At 39.8% G+C, this 16,802-nt stretch overlaps 1 protein-coding gene across 1 annotated transcript in view; it reads right to left on the minus strand.

Moving 5' to 3' along the window:
• The window catches only part of DLGAP4 (DLG associated protein 4), a 328,200-nt gene that overhangs the window by 91,269 nt on the left and 220,129 nt on the right, over nt 1–16,802 (minus strand). Inside the window, exon 3 of the mRNA XM_081947857.1 lies at nt 6,305–6,522. Within this exon, the coding sequence (XP_081803983.1) occupies nt 6,305–6,522 (218 nt within the window). The remainder of the gene's footprint in view (nt 1–6,304; nt 6,523–16,802) is intronic.

Raw genomic sequence — 16,802 nt, forward strand, 5'->3', positions numbered from 1 at the left:
GATCTATTTCAAGTGATTCAGTGACCTTCTCAGATTAAAAAAAAATGACCTAGCATAGTTTATGATAGGTAGAGCTTGGGATTCTCAAAAGCAAGCAGAAAGGGCAAAGGATAATTTTAAAATTAGGTCTGAATGCATTCAATGACACTTGGTTCTTTAGGACTATGTTCAAACAATATCCTTTACTTGAAGTTTGCATCAAGCACTGTTCCTGGTGATATTACGGACCTACCATATTGTTTTCTTCTCCAGAAATGGTTTGCATCACCTCTTGCATTACTATCAAATTCATAGTTTGATAGTGATTGTTAGGGTGTAACCAACAAGTTGGGTAGACAATATATTGCACAAGGCATGTTATGTATCTTTAAGAGAGGAGCTTTGCTAATTAGTAGATTACAGCATTTAAATTGCAGCTGATGTTGTTGCTCTCTCTCTCTCTCTCTTGATTGATGTATGATAACTGCTGTCTAACTGTTACTACTGTTGCTACTACTTACTGTGTGTAAGTTATTTGCTACTTGTATCCAAGTTATCTTGGTAGTATTGGACTGTTTTTTCTGTGTATGACTTTTTGGCTGTGTTTATGGATTTTGCTATATTCTTCAAAAAGTAAAGTTTATTTTGTTACTTTACTATCCATTATTCAGTGTGGTTGCTTTATCTATCGCACGCTGCGTATACTTTACAGGGTTGCTCTGTTATAACCTCGACCTGGGGTTCATTGCTAGTGCTTAATCGCACTAGTACTTAACAGTGATGAATATTTGAATGGCTGCAATCCAGTTTACTGATGTCCTGATGTTTTGCCTACAGGTATGCCTAGTAACTTTACAATCAGAGTGATGTGCTTTGTAGTATGCCAGAGTAGTAAACTAGAACACAGCCATTCAGCCCAAAGGTTCATCACTGCTTGATTGGGCCTGGTCATGAAAATCGACACATGCATAATTCATGGTCTAAGCAAAACTCAGGAGATTCTTCCAACTAAGTTCAAGTACTAATCAGTACCTACTTAACTTTTTTCAAAAACTTCAATCTTGGCTAGCAGCTCCTACCTATTGTGAGCTGTAAAATTTTCTGGGTACATACAAACCTTTCAACCATAAACTAACCATAAGGAATGAGTTTATAAATCAAATTAAGACACTGAGCAAAAACCTGCTTAACGTGTTTTGTAAATGCAACTAACAATGGCACTTAGCACTTAGATTTATATACCGCCTTTACAGTGCTTTATAGCCTTTTCTAAGCGGTTTTTACAGAATCAGCATTTTGCCCCCAACAATCTGGGTCCTCATTTTAGCCACCTCAGAAGGATGGAAGGCTGAGTCAACCCTGAGCCTGGTGAGATTTGAACTGCCGAATTGCAGGCAGCTGGCAAGTCAGCAGAAGTTGCCTGCAGTACTACACTCTAACCACTGTGCCACCATGGCTCATGCTACTAAGCCTTTACGTATTAAATCTGTTGTAAAAACAACTCATAATTATGCTTAAAAGATGTAATTATTTGAAACCCCCTTCTATTCATTTTTGTTTGGTTCTTGGAGACTGTCTGAAAACGCACTGCAGTTTCCTTGGCAAAGTTTTTCAGAAGTAGCTTGCCATTGCCTCTTTCCTGGGCACTTCCTGAAAGTGACTGGCCCAAGATCATCCAGCTGGCTTTGTACTTAAGTAGTAGGACTAGAACTTAAGGGTTCCTGGTTTCTAGGCTGATTCTTAACCACTACACCAAACTGGCTTTCTAAACATATATTACTGTAAGCTAAATCAATGGGATCAGCATCAGGTTTATTCAAAAGTAATTCCCCCCGAGAAGCTCCATATTCAGGTAAAAACAACAACACGGCATTGTTTCTTGTGTGGTATAGGAATCTAAAATTGGTGTCTGGCTCTTCAGGAGCAAAATGTGTGTGAGGAATTGTCTGCTATTTTTTATGAGCTGATTCTCTTAAGTACATGTGTTTTGCAAAGATTGCCTATTAACGTTTTTGACAGATGAAACTCCATACATACAGTGGAGGGTGAGGTCGTATGGCTGTGCCACTGTGCATGTATGGCTCTGATTGATAATTTGATTTTTATGAATTGTCACATCGATTTGACAACTCAATTTGACTTTCAGAAACTCAGTTTGGTGATGTTATTGAATTGGCCTTGAATCAAATCCCTCAATCGCAGCTTTTTAAGACAGTTCTTTAAAAGTAATCAGTTTAAAAACTGAACCAAATGTCCTCCCTGTATGGCCAGCAGATGGCCCTAAATTATGTATAGTACAGTACTTCATTTTTTTCTACAACAATCAAGACAGGTGAGTTACTTTATTGACTATGCACTGCAGCCATCAACAACTCTCCGAGAGCCCAGTCGATTGCATTTGATTTATACAAGCTGTGTTTTGAAACAAAATCCTTCCCCCCCACAGAGTACAAGAGCAGAACAATGATCAAAGATGGAAGCTAGGTAAAGTTTTTTTTACTTTCTTATTTTTAAACCATTGTTCCATTGTTATACCTCAACTTTGATTACTTTGCAAGCATTAATATGTATCGTGTGCTGGGAAAGTTGGGATAAAAAATATTGTCTCACTCCTTAACTTCATCTCTGTTTTACATACCTACGTATGTGGATACATATAAACATATACAGTAAATTATGCCCATCCCTGCTTTCTGAGCGGCCATTGGTTACCAGTTGGCTTCTGGGCACAGTTCATTATTACCTATAAAACCTTACATGTACAAAGCTTGGCTGCTTCTGATTCTTTATGCCCACCTAGGGAGATTAAGCTGAATGTATATATGCTGTAGATCCTTTCATTCAAACAATGCCACGTATCAGGAATTAGAATGTCCTTTTCTGTTGTGGCATATGCCCTCTGCAACAACATCCCCCAGAAATTCAAATGATTTTGACTCTACAATTGTTCAGGAAGTTGTTAAAATATTATTAGTTTTTATTGATTAGGGAATATTTGGCTGTTTTACTTTTCTGGATGCATATTTTTTGTTTGATTTTTCCCCTTTTGTATTGTAAGCCACTGCGAGTCCTTTGGGAGTTATAGGCAGTCTCCAAATCTAACAAACAAGTGAATCAATAAATAAATCAGGATGACCACAGCTATATTGGGAAATAAAGAGGCTGAGTATAGTTTCCTTCATGCAGTAAATATTGTTCATCGAGTGATCATCGGTTCCTTTCTGTTGGTGGCTTCACAATTCATTTTTACCTGTTCTGACTGATGTTCCTCTGGTAACTTCATCAAAATTCTGAATGGTCTCTCTCTCAACTCAACCAGATTTAACACAAACTTGCAAATGTCTATCTGTAAGAAGGGATATGTGTCCCTCCTGCCATTACTATGTTCTCTGAATATCATCCCATTAAAGCAGGACACTTGAGTAATTTGGAGGGATGGAGCTTAAGCTGTGAAAAATCAACTATCTCTTTCTGCTAACAATTGTAGGCTGATCAACTGAATGGTGAGGAAATATGTGCTAGGCGCCTAAAAGTTTGGTGGGCAACAAGAGGGAGTACAGGTTGCCTCCTACACACACTCCAGAAAATAATAGTCATTGTTTCCAGAGGTCAGGTTATCTAAAAATGCCCATTCTTTTCTTCGGTGTCAGAAGTAACTCGCAGAAGTCTCCCACAATTTTTTTTTTATCATACACCAAATTCTGCTTCCCTTGTGTAAAATTTCCTTAAGTTGCTACAGTTTGACATGGAATCAATTAGGCAGAGAGGTGGTGAGTTCCTTTAATTGGAAGCATTCAAGTGGTTATCAGACATCTGTTGAGCAGGAATTTGACTTAACAAGTTTATTTAGTGACTGTTCAGTTACAACGGCACTGAAAAAGTGACTTATCACCTTTTTTCACACTTAATGACTGTTACAGCACCCCAATGGTCATATGATCAAAATTCAGACATTTGACAAGTGGTTCATATTTTTGACGGTTGCAGTGTCCCAGGTCACCTTTTGTGACCTTCTGACAAGCAGAGTCAACGGGGAAGCCGGATTCAGTTAACAACCGTGTGATTAATTTAACAACTGCAATGATTCACTTAACGACTGTGGCAAGAAAGGTTGTAAAACTCATTTAAGAAATGTCTCACTTTTCAACATAAATTTTGGACTCAATTGTGGTTGAGGACTGCCTGTACCATAATTTTGGATTCCTGCACTGAAAATAAATTGTATTAAATGGCCCTTTCCAATTCTAGGATTTTCAAGTTCTATGTTTTATCCACTTCTGCCTTCCTCTTCTCTTTCTAGATCCCTTTGCCAGGGCTCCAAGTAACACCCATAACGAAAGAAGACCCCGAGGCTTGCATTTCCTCAAAGTTCCATTTCATTAGAGATGTCATATTGGCTCATCTGGAAAAACCCGAATCTGAAAGCTGCCAGGTTTTCCCCACCCAAGTGAAAGTTCAAGTCCCTGCCCAGCGCCCACATGTCCATCACATGGCCCAGTCAGGCACCATCCCAACTGGAGATGCCTCCCAGTCACACCACGCCAGGTGAGCAAGATGTCCTTGACGCTCTGAGAAAGGAATGTTATTTAGACTTTATATCTCACATACTCCATATAATTTCCCCCCTCCCATTTTCCCACATCATTAAGTGTGGCAGGCCTGAAGGCCCAATGCAAAAGATGGCTTCCAGGCCTGACACCCTTCTTTCTACATGAAATTAGGCAAATCCCCTCCCTTCTGAAATTCACATGAGCCATAGTCACCACAGCCAACGATGTTGTACTACTGCAGTGCTTCTCAATTATTTTCTGTCATGCCCCCCCTAGGAAGAAGAAAACATTTCGCGCCCCCCCCCCCCCGCGTGACTGTAAATAGTATCATTTGTCTATAAAATTGTTATAAGTACACCTCTGCATAACATAGCACACCGGTCTTTCCTCGTCTCCCACAGTAGTCACATGCTTTCTTTCCTCTTTCCCTCTTACTTGTCTATCCTTCCTTCCACCCTCCCTTCCTCCTTCCCTTCCTTCCTGCCTCCCTTCCAGTTCCCTCCTTCCTCTTTCCCCCTGCCTGCCTGCCTTCTTTCCCTCCTGCTTATCTATGCTTTCTTCCTTCCTTGCACCTCCCTCCCTTCTGCCTGCCTGCCTTCTTTCCTCTTTCCCTATCCTCCTATCCTTCCTTTCTCCCTCCCTCCTTCCCTGCCTCCCTTCCAGTTCCCTCCTTCCTCTTTCCTCCTGCCTGCCTGCCTTCTTTCCCTCCTGCTTATCTATGCTTCCTTCCTTCCTTGCACCTCCCTCCCTTCTGCCTGCCTGCCTTCTTTCCTCTTTCCCTATCCTCCTATCCTTCCTTTCTCCCTCCCTCCTTCCCTGCCTCCCTTCCAGTTCCCTCCTTCCTCTTTCCTCCTGCCTGCCTGCCTTCTTTCCCTCCTGCTTATCTATGCTTCCTTCCTTCCTTGCACCTCCCTCCCTTCTGCCTGCCTGCCTTCTTTCCTCTTTCCCTATCCTCCTATCCTTCCTTTCTCCCTCCCTCCTTCCCTGCCTCCCTTCCAGTTCCCTCCTTCCTCTTTCCTCCTGCCTGCCTGCCTTCTTTCCCTCCTGCTTATCTATGCTTTCTTCCTTCCTTGCACCTCCCTCCCTTCTGCCTGCCTGCCTTCTTTCCTCTTTCCCTATCCTCCTATCCTTCCTTTCTCCCTCCCTCCTTCCCTGCCTCCCTTCCAGTTCCATTCTTCCCTCCTTCCTTCTGCCTCCTTCCTGCCTGCTTGCCTTCTTTCCTCTTTCCCTCCGGCGTGTCTGCTTTTCTTTCCTTCCTTCCACCTCCCTTCTGCCCTTCTTCCCTCCCTCCCTGCCAGCAGCTCCTCCAGCATCCCAGCTGGAAGCAGCAGCACAACAGTCGCCGTTACCAGGGGCGAAGGGGGGGCGGTGGCAAGATCGGGCGACCGCCGCCCCTTTGTCCCTTCCCCAACAGCGGCTGTTGCGGTGGAGCTTCCAGACGGAATGCTGGCGGTGGAGCTGCTAGCGGGGAGGCGAGCTACGCGGTGGCGAAGACGGGCGGTCCCATGCTTCCCTCCCTCCCACCCCCGCCCGAGCAGGCTTCTTGCACAGCTCCAGCCCGCGGCTCCAATGAAAATCCACAGTCCGAAGTGCTGCCACTTCCAGGCGGCATATATTATGCCTCGCCCACGCCTTCGCCGCCGTTGCACCCAGATGGAAAGGGAGCCTTCGCGCCCCCCTTTACGGAGCCTCGCGCCCCCCCAGGGGGGCGCGCCCCACTATTTGAGAACCGCTGTACTACTGTAACAGGAAATTCTGAAGTTAGAAGGACAAACCTTTGAGCAGTGCTCTGCTCGCCCAGTGACTGTTGAGTGGCCTTGAGGTAACTTTGCCTTCGTGCTGCAGTTTTAGGAGATGGCTTGGGGCTGGTTTCTGAGTCCTCACTGTCATCATCACCCATGGCTTTGATATAACTCCCACTTCTCATGCGCCGGCATGGAATTTCATTGTCTTTGTCCCTAGTCAGCATATTATTCCAGTCTCCCTGAGGCACCTGCAAAGAACAAAAAGCAGAATATGGTAATCATCTGTGGCAAAGAAAATAAACTGGACAGGAACTATAACAGCTAGATTGCTAACATACGGGGAACGGCCCTCTGAAAGATGCTTTCATTTTTCAAAGGCCATTTGTTGGATGTACAAAAGAGGTCTGCTTTTTATATCCCTCTGAAGCTAGAGAAATAATTTTCTCAGAAGGTAGATTTACTTGCCTCCAGCTGCCTTTTAGCAAGGGGTGAAGACCTTCCACTCTAGTCAGACTATGTCAGCTTGTGCGCGCGTGTCTAGTGGTTTTAGTGGCTTTCATGATATTTTTTATCTTTGTGTTTCATTTTCATTATGCATTGACTGCCTTATGGAAGCAAGGTGAGATAGAAGTGAGAGGCAAAAAATCCCCCTCCACCTTCTCATTATCTGAAAGATAAAAAGAACTACAAAATAGCAGGCTAGCAATTCATTAATTCAGCCTCACCAGAAGTAATGAGTTCCTGATGAAATAAAATCATACAGGAACAGACAATTTCATGTATAGCAAGCAATTTACAGACACTGTTAAACTATGCATGCCTGAAACATCTCTTCTTAAATTCTGTAGTATTCAGCTAAAGACTTTACAGGCTAAGAATAAATGTTACTTTCAGAGCAGTGATTAAAAAAATCATCCGAGGCCATAGCTCACAGATCAAATCTGGCAGATGGATGTCTGATATGACATTACAAGGCTCTAAGAAGGTCCTCTTTCCTACTTCTCAAGGTATTGCATCTTCAAATGTTGAAGATTTCGTTTTCTATTTGAAAGGAAAAACTGCTGTTATTCTTTGTGTATATATTTATGGGGAGTGGGCAGGGGTGAAATCCAGCAGGTTCTGACAGATTCTGGAAAACCCGTAGTGGAAATTTTGAGTAGTTCAGAGAACCAATAGTGGAAATTTTGAGTAGTTTGGAGAACTGGCAAATGCCACCTCTGGCTGGCCCCAGAGTGGGGTGGGAATAGAGATTTTGCAGTATCCTTCCCCTGACACTCCCACTAAGCCACAACCATCAAGCCACACCACACCCCCCAAGCCACGCCCACAGAACTGGTAGTAAAAAAATAATAATAATTTCAACACTGGGAGTGGGTAAGGCAGAGAGAGGATGTTATATATGTAAGTAATTTAATAGTTCACAACTTGTTCATTTTGCTCTTTGATCCCAGACACAATATGGTTCTTAGGAGAAAAAGAAACCAACTAATGAACTTCCCTCAAAACTGTCTTAGCCTATAAAGCTACTGGATCTACCATTATAAGTGACAAACCACGAGAGGAAAACATTTTTAATATGTTTATACCAGGGGTGTCCAAACTTGACAACTTTAAGACTTGTGGACTTCAACTCCCAGAATTCCCCAGCCAGCAGAGCTGGCTGGGGAATTCTGGGAGTTGAAGTCCACAAGTCTTAAAGTTGCCAAGTTTGGACACCCCTGGTTTATACCATAGTAAATGATCTGGCTACTGAGGCAATGGTATAACCACATCACCATTTTTGAAGTAATAGATATACAGATGCCGCCCTTGCTTAGCAGATTAATGGACTTGCCTGTTGACCAGACGAAAGGTGGCTATGAGAGAACAGTTAGCGCTAATGTATTCAGGAGGCAGCTTTTTAAAAGATTCCATTCTTCTCAAGTTCCTAAAACTTCCACAATGTAATAAAGGTTTGGTGTTCCTAAACTTACAATAGCTATTATTTCCCATTGGCTGTGAAATCTGATAGCTATTGAAATTCAACAGCACATATTTACTGCATGTTGCTAATACTTCCACAAAGTGTTGCAAAGTCTTCGCAAAGTATTAATGTTTATAAAAGTATAAACAGTTTTAATCCCAACTTGCAGAAAGCTGCCAAGTATGAATGCTGGCAGGATAGGAGTCAGCAAGCTCATTCTGGACCTATGAGATTCCATGGGCCACTGCCTACAATTAACGTTTGTGTGTGGGAAGAACAAGGGTCAAGGAACAACGTAGAATGCATGGGAAGATCTGCATTTCTTTCTAAATTGGAGGGTCTGTTGGAGGGTCCTTTTAAAAAAATGCATCAAATCCATTTTGTATTTCTAATCATGTTGGTATGTTTCTGCTTCCAAATGGCATGGTACTGAAATATAGTGGTTCAACCATTGTTTTGGGATGGCAGAAAAGTTGTTACCCCCTGCCTTTGATGATGAGATTTTTAAAAGGATATTTAAACCAATCTTCTCCAACTAGATTTCCACCAGAGATGTTCGGGCAACAGCTTTCAGCATGCATTGCTAACATGACAATCCACCCAATATGTCTGAATCAACTTATTAGTGTTTGGGATTTGAGATTGCTCCCTCCTAACCCTCTACTATCATATTAATCAGGAATGGAAGTAACCTTTGGACAAGAAGGTGGTCATAGTGTCAGTCCCAGTGGATAGAAGAGAATCCACTCTGAACACTAATTTTACCTTCCTTGTGCCCTATAGAAGTGTTGACCCCATCTACCAGAGATGGGAAAGCAGCAGGGGAAGAAATGGATATGGGGATGCATGGATTCTGTCTTGTATTCTGCTTCGTATAGAAAAACAAACAATAATAAAAGTTCTCCGTGACAAACGTCCCTAATCCTTATCCAGTATCTCTGCTGGGATCATTAGTTTTGACCTTTCCTGTGCATGGTATTAGCTTCTCTGTGAACTCTTAATTTCAGCTGCAGAAAAGCTGCTTGCCTAGAGAAGCAATTCAGCTTCCAAAAGCAACACTCTGCATTTCTAATAGGGGAAAAGCAAAGCCACTAGAGCATACACAGGAACTAACTGAGCCCTGAAACTCTTGGAAAGAAGCAGAGGACTCTATTTTGCTTCCCACTTGTTATTGATTATTTGGGAGGCCAAAACATAGACTTTCTTTGCTGTTAATTACTAGACCTATCATCTCCCACTGAAACCTATGCCAAACTGCTTTTCTGTGGTCTTCTCATGAGGAGCAGCCATCCAGAATGCATGTGGGTAATCTCCTGATATCTCCTTATCCAGTGAGGCTTCAAGGAATCAATCTTCCTGCTGATTCCTTGGTCTTTGCTGCAGTTATCAGCTCCACTTTCACAGTCAGTTTACCACACTGCCCCAGGAAGTCATCATAATACTTTATAATTTATTAATTAAGCTTGCATGCTGCCCAACTCTCAAAAGCTCTGGGCAGCTGGTGAAGAAACTTCATAAGAAACATTATCTGACCTTAAAACAAGCTAAGCATGGTCAAAGTATTTGGCTTTGGTTGGAAGGCCAGCAGCAAATACTTGGACTGGGAGGTAGACAAGAACATTAAAAGATCCTGAAAGAAAGCACTGGCTAATCATTTTTATATTTTTGTCAAGAAAATTGCCTGGACTTTGATACACACACACACACACACACACACACACACACACACACACACACGTCCTTTGAAGTTTTGCTTGTTTCAAATAAATAAAAATTAATTGGTTGTATTTTATAGTTTTTAAACATTTTAATGTGTCTTTCAATTTTTGATTGGGAACTACCCAGAATTGGCTGGAATGTATAAATGTTTTAAATCAATCAATCAATCAATCAATAAATCAATCAATCAATCAATCAATCAATAAATAAATAAAGTCATTGAATCTTAAACTACTTTTAAAAATGTATATTTTTCCTTTGTTCATGAATGGAGGTACAACCTAACTATGCATGGAGCATAGATTTTATATAATCTGAACAAAGGTGGCACATTGTAAGGGGTCAATTCTCTCCAGTTGCTCTCAATATATCACAGTTCAGCTCAATCAACTTTATATTTAGCACATCAATTAAATTTGCTTTTATAGTCAATAAAACCTGGCCTTTATTTGTGCTCTCAGTTAGGTTAAGGCATCTGAGTATGTTACTACTGGTGGGAGACAGACCAGAATCTTGTGGCTTTTGTGTTTTCAGACATGGGTCAAAGGGAAACAACCATGGAATCTAGTTAAAATCCAACACAAATAAAGCTTTAGCTTTAATTATACATTCAGAGCATAACCCTCCAACTGGAGTCTGATTTTAAAGTGTAAAACTCATGGCTGAAAAGACTGGCCTAAATATACATACATACATACATACATACATACATACATACATACATACATACATACATATATATATATATATATATCCTGCCTCTTCATCATATGTTTTTTTTCTAATTGATCCTAAAAAGTATTTGAAAATTGGCAATCTTTTAGGATAGTTTGGTTCTATTATGGTAATTACTTAGCTGTGGACTTTTGATTTTAGATTTTGCAAGAACTTCTCTTTAAAAGAGTAAAATGAGCGAGAGAAGCTTTCTGCTGTAAATATATGTATGTATTTCTTAAAATAGCAACTCAGTGTGCAGTGTGCTCTTTCAAACTATAGAGCACAAGAGAACCATAGCCCTATTCCAAATAACATATCTAAAATATGATACAGGAGAAATAAATGTTGAAGAGAGGAGTATGTGGTAGTTCTGGTTAGATTGATATACCAATAAAATAAACACAGATGGGAAACATTCCTTCTGGCTGCATTCCTATGAACTCTTACCCAAGTGTTTTCCCCACTCATCTATTTCCAAGCAAATATTTCAACAATTATGACACATGAGTGCCAAGCAGTTTCCCCCTTTCATTTAAGGCTATCTAAAACATTGGACACTTCCACTTAGCAAAAAATGTGTACCTCCTGCAACATGTTTGCATTGTGACTTGGAGTCCCTGTGAGGATTTTACCCCGCTAGTCATTGTCAATTATAGTGGGCAGTGCTCATCTTCATTTCAAGGCCATTGAGCCAATGATGTCCAAAGACATTTCCACAGTCATGTGAACAGGATAAGGCTACAGAGCACTATTACATTCCCACCAAAATGGTATATTTATCTACTCACATTTGCATGCTTTTGAGATCCTAGGGTGGCAGGAACTGGGGCTATGATAGGAGCTCAAGCTGGCATGTGGTGCTTGGGTCTCAAACCTAGGCCGACAAACCCAGTGTCTTAACTGTCCTTTGCATTGTGACATGAGTGTCCTTAATATGCTTTCTATAATACGTCTTCCCATTTTAGGGCTTTTCTACCCCAGAGCTTTAATCTGCTTGAGTGGTTGCAAATGGCTGCAAATTAAGAAATCTCTCTTTCGAGAACGAGCCAGACGTCGCGACGACACAACGTGTGGTCTCGACAGTCTGAGACCGCCGTTGATTCTCTTACCTGCTGCACGGTCCGTAGGGACCTAAACCGTCCCGGAGAGACGGTGACAGGGAGACAAATCCTTGCTGGTCTCAGGGACACCGCAAAGTCCCTGATTGACCCAAGGGAAGTTCTCCAAGCGGGCGGTAAACAGACAGCCCCCAGGCTCACAAAGTCGGAGACGGCTCCGGAAAGAAGGCAGTGAAAGTGAGTCCAGCTGGTGAGGTTTTTTTTCTTTGAGAATGATTGCCCAAAGAAATTTTTTAAAAAAGATAAATTAGTCCTTTAAGCAAAAGAATAAAGTGGCGAAATTTATCTTTATTGGTCTGCCTTAGAAAGTTTTTTTTCCTTTTCTATGTAACAGCGTTTTATGGATTGAAGTGATTGGAATGCTTCCTGTTTCTCCTCTTAAGTGAATGAATTGATTTTTCCTCCTAATTTGTGCTACCTTTATTTTTTGGCTGATCTAAAACTTTTTTCACTTTAATAATCCTTCCTCTTTCTGACTATTAAATTTTATTAAAGACACTTAGAGATCCTTGTTCTCCTTAAGCTTGATACGAATAAGAGAAAGTTGAAGCTGCCATTCGGAAGCCAGAACTTGGTTTTTCTTCTCCTTTTGAAACAAAGTATCCTTTGCTCTATTTTCTCTGAGTTTGTTGACATTGTAACTAGAGGGTTTGCAGCTTGTCTGTAGAGACTGATACCGGCTTAAGGACATGAACTGTGTTTCTTGCAGGTGCCCTTGTGGAATATTTTGGACAAGGGAAGGGAAAGAAAAGAAAAGATAGAACCCTCATTTCTTTTTTCTTCTTGAAAAAATTAAAAGGATCTTATGTTTAAGCAATTTAAAAACAAAATTTTTTTTTATACATAAAAGAGATATTGAAAGCGAGAGTGGCAGTGGATTTCAAACTTTTTCTTTTCTTTTGGGAAATATGCATTCATATACAGATGAAGAAACCCTAAGCTACCAGGATTTTTTGGATGGAATTTTAAAGATATTGGAAGGATATGAGACGTTTGATAAGAAGCTAGATAGATTATTGTCTGGCTCAACAAAAGATGAAGGGACTGGAGCCTCAAAAATTAAAGAAGAGAGTGAAGATATAGAAGATAAAGACAACAGATGAACCTAATAATGGAGCACCTAAGTGAAAGTGGAAAGGAGGGAACATGGAAAAGTGAATTTGAGTATTATTACATACTTGAAGATCTGGAGCTCACCCCCCCCCCCCTGTCAAGATATGGATTTGATGATGGAATTAAGAAGAGAAACAGCCTTAGAAAGACATTGGATAATTAAAGACATGCCAATTTTAATACTAATTCAAGGGCAACAAGACTATATGAGAGAGCTTTCAAACAAAAAGTGCGGAGAGAAGTTTTTAAAAACTTTATAAAGAAGTTTATAAGAGAATTGACACAACATCTGGCTAAACAGATAAGACAGTTTTGTTCCTGGAAAGACACAGGCTGATGATGAAGGTTGATAACTCAAAACTTAGTTAACTTTTGGTGATTAATAAGTAGTATTTCCTAGACACTTTTAGAATGTTTTCTTTAATTTTTTTTTGTTAATTAATAATTCATGATGATGATGATGATGATGATGATGATGATAATAATAATAATAATAATAATAATAATAATAATAATAATAATAATAATAATAATAATAATAATAATAATAATAATAATAATAATAATAATAATAATGAAGTAAAAATCTCAATTAGTAAAAATAATTTGGATATAAACTGTAAATTGCAACCTGGGGAAAAGATTTATCAATTCCACTAATATATTTTTGTTTAGAGTTTATTATAAAGATGCAATTTTTCTTGGGCACTTATAAACTCTACTAACAAACTTTTGGTTAGACTTTATTATAAAGATGTAATTTTTCTTGGGTCGGTGGGGAGGAGATGTGATATAAATGTCAAAAAAATCTTTTTTTCCTTAGATAACTATAATAATAAGAAAATGTTAATGGGTAATGTTTTATGATTTTTATATGTCTTGGCATTGGTAAAAGTAATTAGATATAAGCCTTAGATAGTGAGTTGGAAAAAAAGGGGAATATGCTACAAAAGGGTAATTATTGGAGGTTTATAGGAATAGCTAATGAATACCAGTAGATGGTTGTGTCTTCAAGTGCAAATGATTCTAGATAAAAGCATATTTAAATAATTACAGCTAAATGAGAATGATGGTATATTGATGGTAAAATACATAAAGATCTTCGATTTTAAAATGTAAATTAAAAATATGAAGGATGAATAGTAACGCACGAAATTCATTTGTAACCAATCGACATGCTTTCTACAAGATGTAATGAAGAATGTTTTTTTTGTATTTTTGTTTAATTAAAACAATAAAAAAATTTCAAAAAAATATCTCTCTTTCAAATATAGCCTCTTCTTCTACCTTGCCAACTGTGATGGTCTGGTATTCTGTCCAGACCATGGTTCCTAGGAAAAAGACATCAAACCTGAAAATACTATATTATTTCTGTGTGTTTGAAAAAAGTACAACGTAGATGAAAAAGGCATGAGGCCAACTTGAATGTATGAAAAAAAATCTAATGGAAATTAGATCAATTTTATGGAGATGTAAATTAGCAAATGATTCAGCTCATTTAAGACTTTAGTGTAGCTGGAAAAGAGAGGCCAGCAGGTACATCCCAAGGGTACTACTTTAGTAACCATTCTTGTTTGAAACTGATGTTTGAAATCTCCTTTCTTGGGACCCAGTTTGTAGAGCACTGACCATGAAATTAATTTCTGCCAAACGAGATTCTGCATTTCTAAACAATACATGTTGCTATAGATAGCTTACTGCAGAAGTTCCAGTCTTTTTAAGGTGGACCATTTGAAACTTTGAAGGGTTTTTGTGGGCAAACAAACTGGCCATTCAGTCTAACACTTGAAAACACAGTTTTTTCTTATTTAATTCTCTGGAAGATGGCCACCTTTCCAAAAATTTTCATTTTCCAAAAATGCCTTTGGTGCCCATATATTTGGTGATGGAGGCTGGTAGTTAGCTTTGTTCCATTAATGAAGAAGGGAGTGGGGACAGGAAAAATCAAAACTTGAAAATGAAGTTGGCAAGGACCTTGGTGGATGGTGGAAATAATGGGACATGTTTGCAGGGCGATTGGTGTTCCCAGGCATTCCACATTCCACAACTTTCAAAAAATCTTGAACTCAAGTACTAGTCTGTTTGCTAGTCTAGGACATGGTGACTCAGAGGCTAGGACTCTGAGCTTGTCGATCAAAAAGGTCAGCAATTCGGTAGTTCGAATCCCTAGTACCACGTAATGGAGTGAGCTCCCGTTACTTGTCCCAGCTTCTGTAGTTCGAAAGCATGTAAAATGCAAGTAGAAAAATAGGAACCACCTTTGATGGGAAGGTAACAGTGTTCCATGCACCTTTGGTGTTTAGTCATGCTGGGCACATGTCAAGGGAGACATCTTCGGACAGCGCTGGCTCTTTGGATTTGAAATGAAGATGAGCACTGCCCCCTAGAATCAGGAATGACTAGCGCATATGTGCAAGGGAAATCTAAACAACCAACCTTGCCATAGATGAGAAAGAACATGCATTCCATGAAAGTTAGGAAATTCTTCAGCACCCAGGACAGAGATCGAAACAATATTGAAACAGGTTGCACTTTAGAATTTAAGGTTCCATCTCTCCTTGATTTTTGCAAGTATATTTTGGTTTTCATCCAGAGTGGATGCACAGAGTGTCAATAATTTATGTTTTCTGGAAAAATCATTCCATTTTCCCCTTCTACACATGACCATTATTTATAAAGACCTTTTTCCAACCCAGATGTATTGGAATGCAACTCTCCAAATCCTCACCATGCAGCGCATAGAACTGTTATTCAAGTATATGAGAAAAGAAGCATTTCCATTTATTTAAATTTAAGCTATTTGGTTTTATATGAACTAACTTTTTTGCAGAGATCCTGTTCCACCCTACATCATCTGCAGGGGATGCCAAATAAAGTGGTGGCAACTATAATGTAATCGAAGATCCACTTGTTTTTTTACCTGTGTCAAAATGTGCACCTGCATTAATTTTGTGATTATGTTAGAAGAGAAAGACAACTGGCAGAGGTTTTCTTCTTATTGTCTTAACAGCTTTGTTTGTTTGCTTTTAATATGTGCCCAGATGACTAATAATCTCTTTGAAGATTTAGCTTTATTAGGTGTATCTGAAGGTTATGCTTCTCTTACATTTACTGTATTATTTACCTATTAGTTCCATCTGAGGATACTAAAGAAGTTGGAGAGGAGAGTTTTTAGGGCAGAAAGAGGTCTGCCTTTTACACAGATGGCATCTCCTGTGCCATAAATGTGTCAAAAGTATTCTTGGATATTCTAAAGAAAGGGAAAGGCAAATGAGTGGAAAATTCATCTTGCATTGTAATGGCACTCACACAAGAGAGATTTAATTAAAAGAGGGAGTTTAAGGACAAGCAACTGTCTGTATTATGCAACCCGCCCTGATTCTAAAGGCTTAAATACTGACTTATCTATATACAATTATGCATCTATAGACCTGGAAAGAAAGAAAAAGAAGGATCTCTCCCTCTCTCTCCCCCCCTCCCTCCTCCTCCTCCTCCTCCTCCTCCTCCTCCTCCTCCTTCTCTCTCTCCCTCCCTCCCTCCTCCTCCTCCTCCTTCTCTCTCTCCCTCCCTCCCTCCTCCCTCCCTCCCTCTCTCTCTTGTCTAAGCAATAAATACTTCTACACATGTAGTTGGAGAATAACTCCCCAAAAGCATATATACAAACAGTATCCTCACAAACCATTCCAAGCAAACGTATGATTAGAGCATCTTTCCTCACCCTGGTATTATTTGTATTCATTGGATTGCACTTCCTGTAGCCAGTTGCCTCTGACTACATTACAGTTGCCATTATAAAGTTGCAATGAAGTCCAACATATGTGTAGGATACCAGACCTGAATTAAAGCCTTAAACCCAAGATAGATATGAGGAGCCTCTATGCAGACAAGATATTTACTC

Source organism: Natrix helvetica (genome assembly GCF_964273705.1).
Source record: "Natrix helvetica genome assembly, chromosome: 3".
Classification (NCBI taxonomy): domain Eukaryota; kingdom Metazoa; phylum Chordata; class Lepidosauria; order Squamata; family Natricidae; genus Natrix; species Natrix helvetica.